This window comes from Danaus plexippus, chromosome 4, assembly GCF_018135715.1.
Source record: "Danaus plexippus chromosome 4, MEX_DaPlex, whole genome shotgun sequence".
In the NCBI taxonomy this organism is placed as follows: domain Eukaryota; kingdom Metazoa; phylum Arthropoda; class Insecta; order Lepidoptera; family Nymphalidae; genus Danaus; species Danaus plexippus.
Window position 1 is genome coordinate 2,783,269 of NC_083538.1, and position 12,147 is coordinate 2,795,415.

The following is a 12,147-nucleotide window of genomic DNA, read 5'->3' on the forward strand; positions in this document are numbered from 1 at the left end:
ATATTATGGATTTTTTTTTTATAATTATCAGCATAATTTTTCCAAACACACATCGAATTTAACCAGGCACCTTCAAAGTATCAGAACTGCTTGTTAGCAGACGTTCATTTGGATTTATACTTCCGATTGAAAAAGGATTAAGACAAAAATTAATAAAAAAAAAAACATTAACGTTAAAATTTATTACATTTTCCTCCATAACAAATAAATTCATCAAGACTATAACGTAAAATATATGAGACTATTAAATACAATAATATAAAAATATACATACATATGTTTTTTTTTTTATTATAAGGCAATTGTTTATTATGTACATACATGAATTCGACATAAACACTATCAAATTTAATGTTATAAAAAGTAAAAATTTACTCAATCAAACAACAGTCGACTCTCAATAGAATTTATAGTAGATTTATTTAAAAAATATTCTGGCGCTCGTCAAACTGTAATACAGCAGTTTGTATTCCACCTCGAGTGTCTTGAGCTTCTTCTCCGTGAGAGCCAGCGCTTGCTGCAGCTGTAACGTCCCCTTACTGTTCTGTTCATTAATTATTTCCCTTTTCTTTTTGATGTGATTCCATACAGAGTCGAACCAGTGCAGTGATTCGAACGATGAATCCTGAAAGCATACATTACACTGTGTAGTCATATTTTTTTCTTTCTGAGACAAAAAATAATAATTAAATAATACGTCCTTTAAGGGAGTAAATTTTCTTTATATAAAAATATTTTTCCTATAATTTATTAAAATAAAGATAGTAAAGCACTTTTGAAATGTCATGCTGTTTGGATGAATGTCGGATGATGAATGAATTTTTGCTTACTTGGTCTAATAACTTCAATATATACGCTATGCCCATAGCAAAACCATCGTCCGTGAAGGAAGCCCCCACTTTGTTCTTCTTTGACATCTTGTCTTTGGATAGTATCATGTGTTCAACGAAATTAAGCGTGAGCGGCGGAACAATGATGAAGAAATTCTTGAGATGAACGTTTTTTGGATTTCTAAAAACGGGAGCGAAAACTTCAACAAGAAGTTTAAAATATTCAGTGCCTTGAATGAAATTGGATATGAGACCATTAATATTCTCATCTAAATTTTCAGCTGTTTCTAGAGTTTTTTCATCGAAGAGGTTCTCCTCGCATAATTTTTTAAAATATTTTGGTTCAAGGTCAGGTAGAAACGTGGTCGCGTCGCAGCAACAATGGCGGCCACCGGACCGAATCATTCGAACATAGCCCATAGCATTTCCGATCTGACTGATCAGATCCCTGAATAAGTCTAGATAGCTTTGACCATCTTCAGCGACCCCCAAAACTTTTATGCCCTTGTTGAATTTTTCAGCATTTTTATATAAGTACACGTTCCCCATATCCGTGGAAGTCTCTTTGAAATTCCTCAAATCCTTAACTAGACGCGACTTTATCTGTTCGTCGTACATGAACTGAGAGAAAGTGAAGAATTTGTTCTTCAAGAATTGGTAGGTGAAGTTGACGGTGGTGTTCATAATGCCAGTACCATGAGTCCTGATAGAGTTAGCTACGTGTCTAATATTGATGGACTTGAGGTGTTTGTTATTGCTGCTTTTCTCGATGAAGATTTGGTTATTTAGATTGTACTGATATCTCGACACGAAGATGTGTATATTGCGCATGATTTCTAACACATCCAAACCCTGCTCTAATGTCTGCGTCGGCAAATTGTCGCTGATCGTCGTAATATCGAACTTAAATTTCGCCATTTGTCGCATTTCTCCATATGTTTTCCAATCTGATAACACAACGGTTGTTAGATTGTAATAGGTTTTCGATAAATATTGCTCCACAGACGGAATAACTGACATATAAATGTTATAAAGCCGTATATTGTCCAAGAGAAGCAAGGTCTTCTTCAGCATGTCAAATGTCAAAGGATTTATTACGTCAAGTTGCAAGTGAGAATGGATGTGCAAGCGCAGATTCGTTTCGATATTTTGACTGAAATGATCTAAGACGTGATCTTCGATCATCTTTTTCAGCTTGTTCCTGAATTCGAGAGCTTTATCGAGGCCAAAGTAAGCATCTGTTTCTTGGAGAAAACTAATCGAATCCTCTAAGGCCATAAGGAAATACTTCAACTTCACAGTATTTATCTGATGGCTGAAGTTCTGCTCGAAGTATAGCGGTATTATATTTTGATGCCACAGCAGCCACGAACAGTTGCAGTATTGAGCCATGTTCTTTGTGAAATTTGAAAGGATCTGTATTTTTTCGAGAAGCATTCCTAGCCTTATGGAACTGTCTTCAATGAAAGTGGTGTCGGAGATGAAACTGATTGCTATATTCGTCGCTATGTTACGTTCTAACGTAGCTGCACCTTTAATAGCTTGTTCGGCTATCACGACGCAAGTCAGCTCGTCTAATTTTTTATTAGCATATTTTTTGTCACTCATCAAGGTCTTCTTTGTCTCCTGAATCGAAGAGGCAGCTTGAAATATTAAATGTTGGACGATCATTGTTATCGAATTTATTATCTGATTGTAGTTTCTGGTGACCGTGTTCCACAAACTCTTTATTAGTTCCATTACTTCAAAGATATTCATCAGCATATTCTTTGATAGTGGTATACCGAGAGACAGGTGTAAATTAACGAAACACAAAACTGAATAGTTAATGCTGGCAGCTAGATCGAGACCATCTAGGAGTGTTTTTGCATGTAAAGTCATATCAGCTGCACTAAGTTTGTTATTGCTGGCGAAAATATCCTCAACTGTCAATGTCCACTGAGAGCAAAGATTTTGGAGAGTCACTATATCCTTAGTTAAATTTGCTTTTTTCGCGTTTGTGTGTGCTTGACGTGTCTTAAGCATCGCTTGGGATAGCTTATTGTAGTTGCTGCAGACCGATGGTACATACCTCTGGAGAAACTGTTCAGGGAACCACATCACAGTCCCACTGACATAAACACTGTGAGCCTAAAAGTTAATATATGACGTTAACAATATTTTTTTTATTGCTCTATATCCATGAAAACATTAACCGTACCTTTGAATTTAAGTCCATCAATGTTTTAAAACACTTCTTATCGTTGCTGCCAAACAAATGAGAGTTCAAAGCAAACAAAGCATTTATTTTGATACATTTGTACATATTCTCACTATTGGGTTTCTCTTGTACTAATTTATCTAAATTAAATATAGCATGTTTAATGTATTGCATAAATTCTGTTGACATTCTGTTACAGTTTTGGATGTTTAAAGAATTTTTCCTTAATAGTAACAAGTTATGAAGTGTCGTCTGTACTATGTCGTCATTCATTAATTTTGCCGTAATAACATCAATTGCACCTTTCAAAGCTTGAAGTCTTTCTACATCACAGTCTAATGCGTCAGGTTTTCCATTAAAAGTGTTCAAATTCTTGCTAAATTTATTCCAATTTGTGGCAAGTGAACATCTTGATATAAGTAGTTCAGAGATAACAAGTATTGTGAAAATTTCACCAATCTTATTTATCACAAAGTGCCATTGTACTCCATCTAAAATTGTGGATTATTACATTAATTATATGAAAAGGCACTTTATAGGAAATGAATTGTAAATAACTATTGAGTACAAAAACTAAGTTCAACTTGTAAGTAAGTACAATATGTTAAAAACTGACTTACTTATGTTAATGTCGCTGCCATTGAATATTGTAAATATTTGATTGAAAATATTATTTAACAATTCATTACTTCGGCTGATAAATGAACTCAGCTCACATATTGATCTCATCTGTGATGAAATATCACTCTCTATGTATTCTTCATATGATGATAAAAATTTAAAGTGCCTGCAACAACAATACATTTACATTTTCATTTTGTTAATATGAAACGTGTTATAAAAATAATTCAAAATTTGATAAGGCAATCTGGAAACTTGGAATCTATTTAATACTGACGTTTTAAAAGCTTCTGATTTAAGTTGTTCTATTTCAACACATAGAGAAGACAACACACTCAATATTTTAGTAATAAGAGTATTGTCAGATGAAACTAAATCGATCATAGTTATCCGTTCTGTTGAATCTAAAACTGCTTGTATTGGCAAAAAAGTTTTATTTTCTTCAGTGCATTCATCTCCCAGTATTGTAATGTAATCTTGATATTGTTTTTTAAAGAATTCTCCATAACTCCTCAATACACGACCACCAGCTTCTTTTTCAACATCACTTTTCATTATGGTTCGGTTGTATAATCCTTTACTTATTAATAAAGAAATATCAAATAGCTTTAAGTTTTTACTCGTAGCATAGGAACTTTTAATAAGTTGACAACTTTAAATAGTAGCCTTTTTTCTTAATTTTTATTGATATTTCAATGTCATATGGAACTTGACATTTAAATACTTGTTTAAAGTAAAGAAATGGACTCTCGTCCTTTGAGTAGCTGTCATTTCGTAAATATTTTTTATATTTGTTATTTTACGCTTGCGAAATACATGAAAAGATTTTAATACTTAATATTGGAAAAAGCAAAAACACAAAGAAGAATCTTTATAAGTCTAAGTCAATATTAACTAACCAAATAATGTCCGTTACAATGTTTGTTCGCTTTTGAGGTGTTTTACAATTTTAAATTGTACTTTTATATTCAATTGTTTGTCCACAAAAAAAATTGGGTTTGAGCATATACTATTAAGAAATAAAAAAAAATTTTGCATAATAAAAGCAATATGATATAAAAACAGACACTTTATTGAAACACAAGTTTTTGTTTACTTAAAGATACAATTTTACCTAAAATTAGAAACTAAAAATGTACAACTGCGATATTTAATCATAATTTATAATAAAAGTAAAATAACTACATTATAGTTATACCTATGTCTATATTATTGTTTCTTAAAACTTTTCAATATTGGGTAAATATTATCAAAAGCTTCATATATTTCTTGGCGAACTTTTGCACCTGTTAGTACCACTTTTCCTGATACAAATATCAGTAAAACTATTCTAGGTTTCACCATTCGGTAGATGAGTCCAGGGAAGAGTTCAGGTTCGTAAGAGCTAAATTGTCCATGTGTTAGCACTAAGCCTTCCAGACGAATTGGAAATTTCACATCGCAACTTCCAACCATGTTTTGAATTTTAAAATCCAAAAATTTTGCCTGAAATAAACATACATTGCTGATAAATATTTATGTTAATTATCAAACATAGGTATAATAGGAATAATTCAACTAACCGTAAATCCTAGCTTTTGTATAATTCTGGCATATTTTCTTGCAGCAAGGCGGGAATCTTCTTCACTCTTGGCACCGGTGCAAACCATTTTGCCAGAAGAAAATATCAATGCTGTAGTCCTTGGTTCTCGTATCCTCATAATGACGGCAGCAAAACGTTTGGGGTTATATTCAGCATTGCGGGCATGTAGGGCTATCTTTTTAAGGTCTAATTTGCAATTAAGATTTACTGTGGAAACTATATTTCTATAACAATAGAATATTTTATATGTAATTCATTGCAATTAACATACAATTTAATACAAAACTTACAAGATAATAAAGATTTTGAAACTTAGATAACATATTCCATTAACAACTCACTGCAACTGAGGTAATATTCCAGGATCTGCTGAATGTGGAGTCATAGGTGTCATGGGTGCAGGACTCATTTGGTTTAGGATCTGTTGACCGGCTATACTTGAACCCGTTATCAATGGAGACATTAAGTTTTGCTAAAAACAAAATTTTTGCTTAATTTGTATTATTAGGTATTGTTTTAAGAAATTTTATATATCTGTGTAGATTTATGTGCAAGTAACAAATTTCAAGAAAAAATATATGCTTATTACTTTAGAGTAATTTTAAAATTATTACCGGTGTTTGAGGTTGCATCATCTGTTGAGGTGTTGCATAGCTGGCTGTTGGAGCATACGTATGCATCGTTCTCTGAGGTGTGCCCATTATAGAGGCGCCAAAACCCACGAGCGGCGATGAACCCATTGATACCAAGGAATGTTGTTGTTGTTGTTGCTGCTGCTGTTGTTGTTGCTGTTGTTGTTGTTGCTGTTGCATAGCATTTGGTAAAATCTGTTGATCTTCTTCAGGTTGGTGCAAGGGAGTACCAATACCTGGTATGTTATATGGACTTGGAAGCATTTGATCCATCTTAATGGCTTTACAATATTTTTCTGGCTAAACTTTATAATTTTTTTTAAACAACTCAATCTTACTAACAAATAAAACTTCAATTTAGTATTCTAGCTGTAAATGGCGGAAAAACAATATTTATAAAATTCATACACCGTGTTGTGTCAAGTTTGTAACGTTTGTCACTTGTCACATTTGTGACCAATGTCAATAGGGGAACGTTGCTATTATAAATTTTTGGAACATCTTACTTTTTTAATCTAGTTTTGTTGAATTATTATTTTATTAGGTTGGTCGATATCCAAACAATTTATTAGGTACGTTTGAGTGCATTTTTTTATACAATTTATATTATACAATCGTTGAATTTATAAAAAAAATGTTAGACGACAGTTTTGAGATGTCATTGTCACTTAAAAGTTGTCAGACATTGGTATCTGGAGATTCCACGCTTTACTTTTTGCAAAATTTAAACTCTACTTCTTCTAAGACATAAGAGTTTAAATTGGAAAATTATTTTGTTTTCAAAATGGCAGAAACCATGAGACAAACTGTGGCTTCAATTTTGAAAAGTATCGAGAGATATAACCCAGCCAATCTTCAGACACTCGAACGATACGTTGAGTTACAATCAAGGGAGAATACATACGATTTAGAAGCAAATTTAGCGGTTCTGAAACTTTATCAGTTCAATCCAGAAAGGTTCAACCCTGACATAACGTGCCAGATACTTTTGAAGGCACTTACAAATTTCCCTCACACCGACTTTACATTGTGCAAGTGTCTGCTTTTAGAATCTGTAGTAAGTTCAAAAACACTTAATAGCCCATAGTTCATGAGTTATGTTATAAGAATCCGCTATAGTATATTAATTTAATTTTTTCAGGTGGAAAATGAGACCATTTCCCAAATAAAGTATCTGGCAGATATCCTTGAGCAATGCGATTTTGCCCAGTTCTGGAACAGAGTACACCAAATGCCGGAACTGTGTAACCGTATCAGCAGCTTCCATGATTCCATTCGCAAGTTTGTTTGTCATGTTGTCGGCATTACTTTCCAGACTATTGACAAGAATAACCTTGCTAACTTGTTAGGTGGAATCGATGGTGAGTGTTATGGCCAATTTAATTAAATAGCAAAAATATTATATTGGAATCTGTTTCATGATGTTTCATTAACTTCTATTTTATTTTCTCCTTGTTTATTGAAAAATGTTTTTTAAAGTATATTTTTTTGAATTAAGGTTTATTTTAAACTTAAAAATAGTCTATGGCTATAGTTATTTGTTATATTTTTTAGATGTGACCCTGAAGCACTGGGTTAAAAAATATGGTTGGAAGGATGAGGGTAACCTTATCTTCATCGCAAATCAAGATGAGAACATCAAGACTAAGAATATTACAGAGAAAATTGAATTTGATCATCTCGCTCCCTTAATGGCAATTTTGTAATTTTTATATCTTATATTTCAATAAAAGTAAGATTTGATTAATTTTTTTTCTTTTCATCAATTCAATGTGAGTTATGTAAGTTTGTGCTAACATAAAATGCAATACCTCATTGTGAGTAATATTACAAAAAATGATTATGTAATTATTGTGGCTCTAAAGCTGTGGTTTTTTACTTATTTTTTATCTGGCAAACTAAATGCATTTTTATTTTGATAAAAGGTTTGAACCACTAACAAAGTCAATGGTTTTTAAAGTAATTTTTTGCTATCTAGACAAACATTGAATGAAATGCTATCTAAACAAACATTGAATGAAAATTTTGACATATAACTAATAGTTTGAAAGAAAAGATCTTGCAAAGAAATATCTTCCTTGGACTTAATTTAAATTATTCACAATAATGACCCTACTTTTACAAATCTGTTGCACATAGGGGTTTTAATAAATATAGATAGATTAACTTTTTTTTTTTCATTTGACAGCCAGTATTCTTGCACAAATTTTTAAATACATTTGGTCAATATCAGTCCCCCAGTGTAGCAGTATCAGCTGTTTTTCAAAATGAAGCAAGGCATTTTCTGTTTATGATAACTATATTAAGTGTCTTGCAAGTGTCAGTTTAATCGTAAAATTACATATTTGTAGTGGATTTTTAGAATTTAACAGAATTTTCTTAATATCAAAATAAAATAAAGGAAATAATAAAAACAATTTATTAACAACAAATAACAAAGTCCATCATTGATTTTTTACCTTTACAAGTTAAAAATATTAATGAAGTATAAAATGTAGTATGTACTATATAATATATCATATTGAAATAAAGTTGTTTAAGCTTTCTTTTCATGTTTATAACCAAATTCCTTACCACCTGCATGGCCTTCCTTCTTACCGTGGTCATGATGATGTGCGTGATGTTCTTCATGTCCATGATGACCTTTATGACCTTTATGGTCTTCATCATAGTGCCCTTTGTCGTGTTTACCATGCTTCCCATGATGTTTCTCATGGTGACCTTTTTCGTGATGTCCTCCCTTTTTGTGATGTCCCTCTTTCTTGTCATGATGGCCATGGAAGTCACCGTGCTTATGGTGATTGCCACCCTTGTGGAAGTCATCATAGAACTTATGTTCCTTATGATATTCGTCTTTATGGGATTTGTGGTGGAAGCCAGTTGTTTTGGAACCCTTCTTATGACCTTTCTTGTGGCCAAACTTTCCACCTTTGTGTCCGTGTTCGGCCTCATGATGTTCTCCATGATGATCATCTTCATCGTGATGTTTTTTTTTGTGTCCCCCATGTTCATCATGATGACCTTCGTGATGATGTTTCTCATGATGGCCGTGATCACCCTTATCATGATGATGATGGGATTTATAGCCTTTGTCTCCTTTCTCACCGTCTTCCTTATGATGATGTGCGTGGTGTTCGTGACCACCGCCTTCTTCTTTGTGACTATCTTTACTCTTTGCTTCTTTGTGTTCCGTTCCTGCCGGTGCCTGATCTAATTGTTTTTCAGGTGCCACATCCTCTGTTTTCACGTGACGAGCATATGTCAGAGTAAATGCGCATATTATTAAAGCTATTATTAGTATTCCCCTCATGGCTACTGAAATAATTAATTACTAATTAATTGTTTTAAGTACAATACCTTTACAATTGTTTTATATCAGAAATTTTAACTTACCAATTGTCGTAGCCCCTTAGCGAACTAAAATTATAATGTTGTAAACGGTCTAACTATTTGAATTTATAGATAACAGCGCTTTCATCTGTTGTCGATTGCAAATTGATCTTTAGCAATCATATTGCTGTATATTTCTGGACGAGTGATTCCGTTGGTTTGATGACGACATCATTAGTTTTTGGTTTAACTCAATTAGTTCCGTTTCGATTATGAATAAAATATAGTAAATATTGTTTCATGTTAAATAATAATGCAATGTAATAAAAATACTTAGCATCATAAGGTGTTAATTCATTTATTTACAATATATGTGAAGTATACAACATAAGAAAAATATATGATTAAATTAATGTTATCAGTGCTTTCCATGATGGAATCCCCAGTGTTTGTGGTCTTCGTGACCGCCTTTCTTTCCATGGTCGTGATGATGGTGATGATGTTCTTCATGTCCGTGGTGACCTTTATGTCCCTTATGGTCTTCATCATAATGATGTTTATCATGGTGGCCTTTCTTGCCATAGTGATGTTCGTGGTGTCCCGAATCGTGATGTCCCCCTTTTTTGTGGTGACCACCGTGGTCTTCATGGTGTCCGTGATGTTTGCCGTGTTTGTGATGTTTGCCTTCCTTGTGATGATCATCGTAAAAGTGATGGTCTTTATGATACTCGTCTTTATGGTATTTCTTATGGTAACCCTCAGTTTCTTCACCTTTATCGTGATGCTTCTTATGATGGTGTTTGCCTCCTTTATGATGATGGCCATGTTCATGATGGTGTCCATGATGATCATCTTCATCCCAATGCTTCTTGTGTCCACCACCATGTTCGTGATGATGACCAGAATGATGATGTTTATGATGATCCCCATGTTCGCCCTTATGATGGTGGTGGTGGCCTTTATGCCCTTTATGTCCTTTTTCTCCATGTTCGTGGTGATGGTGAGCGTGATGCTCTTTTCCACCGCCTTCCTCGTGATGATGCCCTTTATGATGGCTTGCTGCTGTCTCTAAATCATTTTCTTTTTGTCCGATCTCTCGACCCAAACAAAAAACAAACAAACATCCCAACAAGGTAAGGGCGACGAGCGTCCTCATCGTGACGGCTCTACTGAATGTTAAACTTGATGGTTTCACCAATGGGATTGTTCTGGCCTACCGTTAAAATGAGAGGTTATTTATATCAAATATTGAAGCTGCCGTTGCAGCTGGTGAAATTTCCGGACAAGGACGACCGTTACGGCTTTGTTTCTTGCGACATTATATAATTTTCTATGAGTTGCAAATTATTTATTTGGATAGCACTTTTTTTACCAGAAGACAAAAGAAAAGTCATTTAAATAATATATAATAATACTTTTTACTTGTTTCATAATTATGCATAAATGTTACCAAAATATTTTTAACATTAATAATTATTAATAGGTATAATCTATGCATATTAGTTATTATATATTCTCAAAAATATGTATTCTTAAACAATTTTTTTTCATTGTAAATAGAAAATAGTCCATTAATTATATTTGAATTATTTATTTATATTAAGTTCCTAGACCTATAACAAGCTATAAAGATCTATTGTAAGTCTTGTTGATAAAGCTTAATTAATTGTAAAACAAAATGTAGCTCGGAATCTTAAAGATTCCAGAAACCTTACATTGTCTAATTTTTAATGAAAAGCCATTTTCGTGCAAATAAAATTCTTTAATAAATGTAGGAGAACCAGCTATAATTTTCGTGTGCCTGTCTTCGGACCATTAAGGAAATTATGAAATCATTTCCTTAATATTTATGTAGTCAATTTTTTTTTGATGGGTATATATGAGTGTATGAGTTATTCAGTTTTTTATAGAACAATTTTACTTATATCAAAGTTTAGCAATCATTTTATCGCTCAGCATTTCTGTTTTGGAAAAGCCAATACAAAGATCTCTTGAGCTACATCTTATAAGCTATAGTGCTAGCGATAATATTAACCCATTCTAAGGTATGTGACCATGGAGTATGAGGTCACCACATGTCAATCTAACTCATCCTATCACCATAACTTTTTCGCTCCAGTTGCTTTTTAACACACCTGACTCAAAATTCTTTTATGGGTTCTCCAATAACACCTTACGTGAAAGACACTTTTTATTCTGTTTACGTTTTTTTCTTAAACGAAAATCTGTCAAGAATTACCGCTCACATACTAAGTGAGGTGACTATGGTTAGCACAGGGTCTATAACAATACTACGGTAAATTTTATGACATTATTTAGAGAGAAAATAACTTGTCTACAAGTACATAATATGTTAATACTATTTCATGTAAAATGGAAAAGTTAAAATTAAAAATTTCTGTCAATCTTTGAACACGTTTTACATTCTCTTCCTTTGTTTTTTGAACTTACAGTAAAATGACACCAGAGCAAGATTATAGCGAATATTATTTTCAATTCAAATTTGATTATTTCCATCAATTTGTCTGCGTTCAGCAGCGCTCCTGAGTCCCTGAGTAAAAACGCGATAAAAAACATTCTTAGATTTCTTTAATGTGTTATTTAATCAGATACGTAAATTATTATCTTTTTAATCTTTAAAACAAAAGACTTTATTATTAACTTCTTTTTATCCTTCATCTATTTCAAAATAAAAGAACATGAAATGGATCTTGTTCGATTTTTAAAAATATAAAATTGTTATTACATATTTTATATCATATCATATCATTTTTATAAATAATGTTATATTATTTCAGCTCTTTCCTGAAGGTAACCTAATAGACAATTAATGTTAATTAACGTCTTAATTCTTAAGTCAACTATTTCTAGCTGTTTTAAATATGATTAACAATCAAGTACACCAATCAATAGTAATAAATATTTTTTTTTTTTTTAAAACAAGTTCTAATT

At 32.5% G+C, this 12,147-nt stretch overlaps 5 protein-coding genes across 5 annotated transcripts; 1 reads left to right on the forward strand and 4 right to left on the reverse strand.

Moving 5' to 3' along the window:
* Positions 1-167: 167 nt before the first annotated feature.
* Positions 168-4,317, reverse strand: LOC116768538 (WASH complex subunit 4). The gene is made up of 5 exons (XM_032659276.2): positions 3,929-4,317; positions 3,651-3,817; positions 3,031-3,521; positions 831-2,960; positions 168-625 (listed from the first exon to the last, which is right to left on the reverse strand). Exons 1-5 carry the CDS (start codon positions 4,204-4,206, stop codon positions 419-421), a joined length of 3,273 nt encoding a protein of 1,090 aa, XP_032515167.2. The 5' UTR covers positions 4,207-4,317; the 3' UTR covers positions 168-418.
* A 385-nt stretch (positions 4,318-4,702) lies between these two features.
* On the reverse strand, positions 4,703-6,293 carry LOC116768734 (TATA-box-binding protein). Its single transcript, XM_032659537.2, has 4 exons — positions 5,848-6,293; positions 5,575-5,705; positions 5,214-5,457; positions 4,703-5,136 (listed from the first exon to the last, which is right to left on the reverse strand). The coding sequence occupies exons 1-4, from the start codon at positions 6,136-6,138 to the stop codon at positions 4,861-4,863; spliced, it is 942 nt and encodes a 313-aa protein (XP_032515428.2). The 5' UTR covers positions 6,139-6,293; the 3' UTR covers positions 4,703-4,860.
* Positions 6,294-6,527: 234 nt separating this feature from the next.
* On the forward strand, positions 6,528-7,612 carry LOC116768418 (eukaryotic translation initiation factor 3 subunit K). The gene is made up of 3 exons (XM_032659130.2): positions 6,528-6,922; positions 7,007-7,226; positions 7,420-7,612. The coding sequence occupies exons 1-3, from the start codon at positions 6,650-6,652 to the stop codon at positions 7,569-7,571; spliced, it is 645 nt and encodes a 214-aa protein (XP_032515021.1). The 5' UTR covers positions 6,528-6,649; the 3' UTR covers positions 7,572-7,612.
* A 656-nt stretch (positions 7,613-8,268) lies between these two features.
* On the reverse strand, positions 8,269-9,349 carry LOC116768590 (histidine-rich glycoprotein-like). Its single transcript, XM_061526021.1, has 2 exons — positions 9,259-9,349; positions 8,269-9,180 (listed from the first exon to the last, which is right to left on the reverse strand). The coding sequence occupies exon 2, from the start codon at positions 9,173-9,175 to the stop codon at positions 8,402-8,404; it is 774 nt and encodes a 257-aa protein (XP_061382005.1). The 5' UTR covers positions 9,176-9,180; positions 9,259-9,349; the 3' UTR covers positions 8,269-8,401.
* Positions 9,350-9,558: 209 nt separating this feature from the next.
* Positions 9,559-10,385, reverse strand: LOC116768627 (histidine-rich glycoprotein-like). Its single transcript, XM_032659387.2, has one exon. It carries the CDS (start codon positions 10,349-10,351, stop codon positions 9,614-9,616), a length of 738 nt encoding a protein of 245 aa, XP_032515278.1. The 5' UTR covers positions 10,352-10,385; the 3' UTR covers positions 9,559-9,613.
* Positions 10,386-12,147: the final 1,762 nt, after the last annotated feature.

Bases quoted from the DNA above. Each gene is read 5' to 3' on its own strand.
- LOC116768538 (XM_032659276.2), bottom strand. From the start codon at position 4,206: ATGAAAAGTGATGTTGAAAAAGAAGCTGGTGGTCGTGTATTGAGGAGT. The intron at 2,961-3,030 runs GTACGGTTAATG...ATTAACTTTTAG, and splicing joins TGATGGACTTAAATTCAAAG to GCTCACAGTGTTTATGTCAG. The intron at 626-830 runs GTAAGCAAAAAT...GTATGCTTTCAG, and splicing joins TATTGAAGTTATTAGACCAA to GATTCATCGTTCGAATCACT.
- LOC116768418 (XM_032659130.2), top strand. From the start codon at position 6,650: ATGGCAGAAACCATGAGACAAACTGTGGCTTCAATTTTGAAAAGTATC. The intron at 6,923-7,006 runs GTAAGTTCAAAA...TAATTTTTTCAG, and splicing joins GTCTGCTTTTAGAATCTGTA to GTGGAAAATGAGACCATTTC. The intron at 7,227-7,419 runs GTGAGTGTTATG...TATATTTTTTAG, and splicing joins CTTGTTAGGTGGAATCGATG to ATGTGACCCTGAAGCACTGG.
- LOC116768627 (XM_032659387.2), bottom strand. From the start codon at position 10,351: ATGAGGACGCTCGTCGCCCTTACCTTGTTGGGATGTTTGTTTGTTTTT.
- LOC116768590 (XM_061526021.1), bottom strand. From the start codon at position 9,175: ATGAGGGGAATACTAATAATAGCTTTAATAATATGCGCATTTACTCTG.
- LOC116768734 (XM_032659537.2), bottom strand. From the start codon at position 6,138: ATGGATCAAATGCTTCCAAGTCCATATAACATACCAGGTATTGGTACT. The intron at 5,706-5,847 runs GTAATAATTTTA...TTTTGTTTTTAG, and splicing joins TGATGCAACCTCAAACACCG to CAAAACTTAATGTCTCCATT. The intron at 5,137-5,213 runs GTTAGTTGAATT...TGTTTATTTCAG, and splicing joins TACAAAAGCTAGGATTTACG to GCAAAATTTTTGGATTTTAA.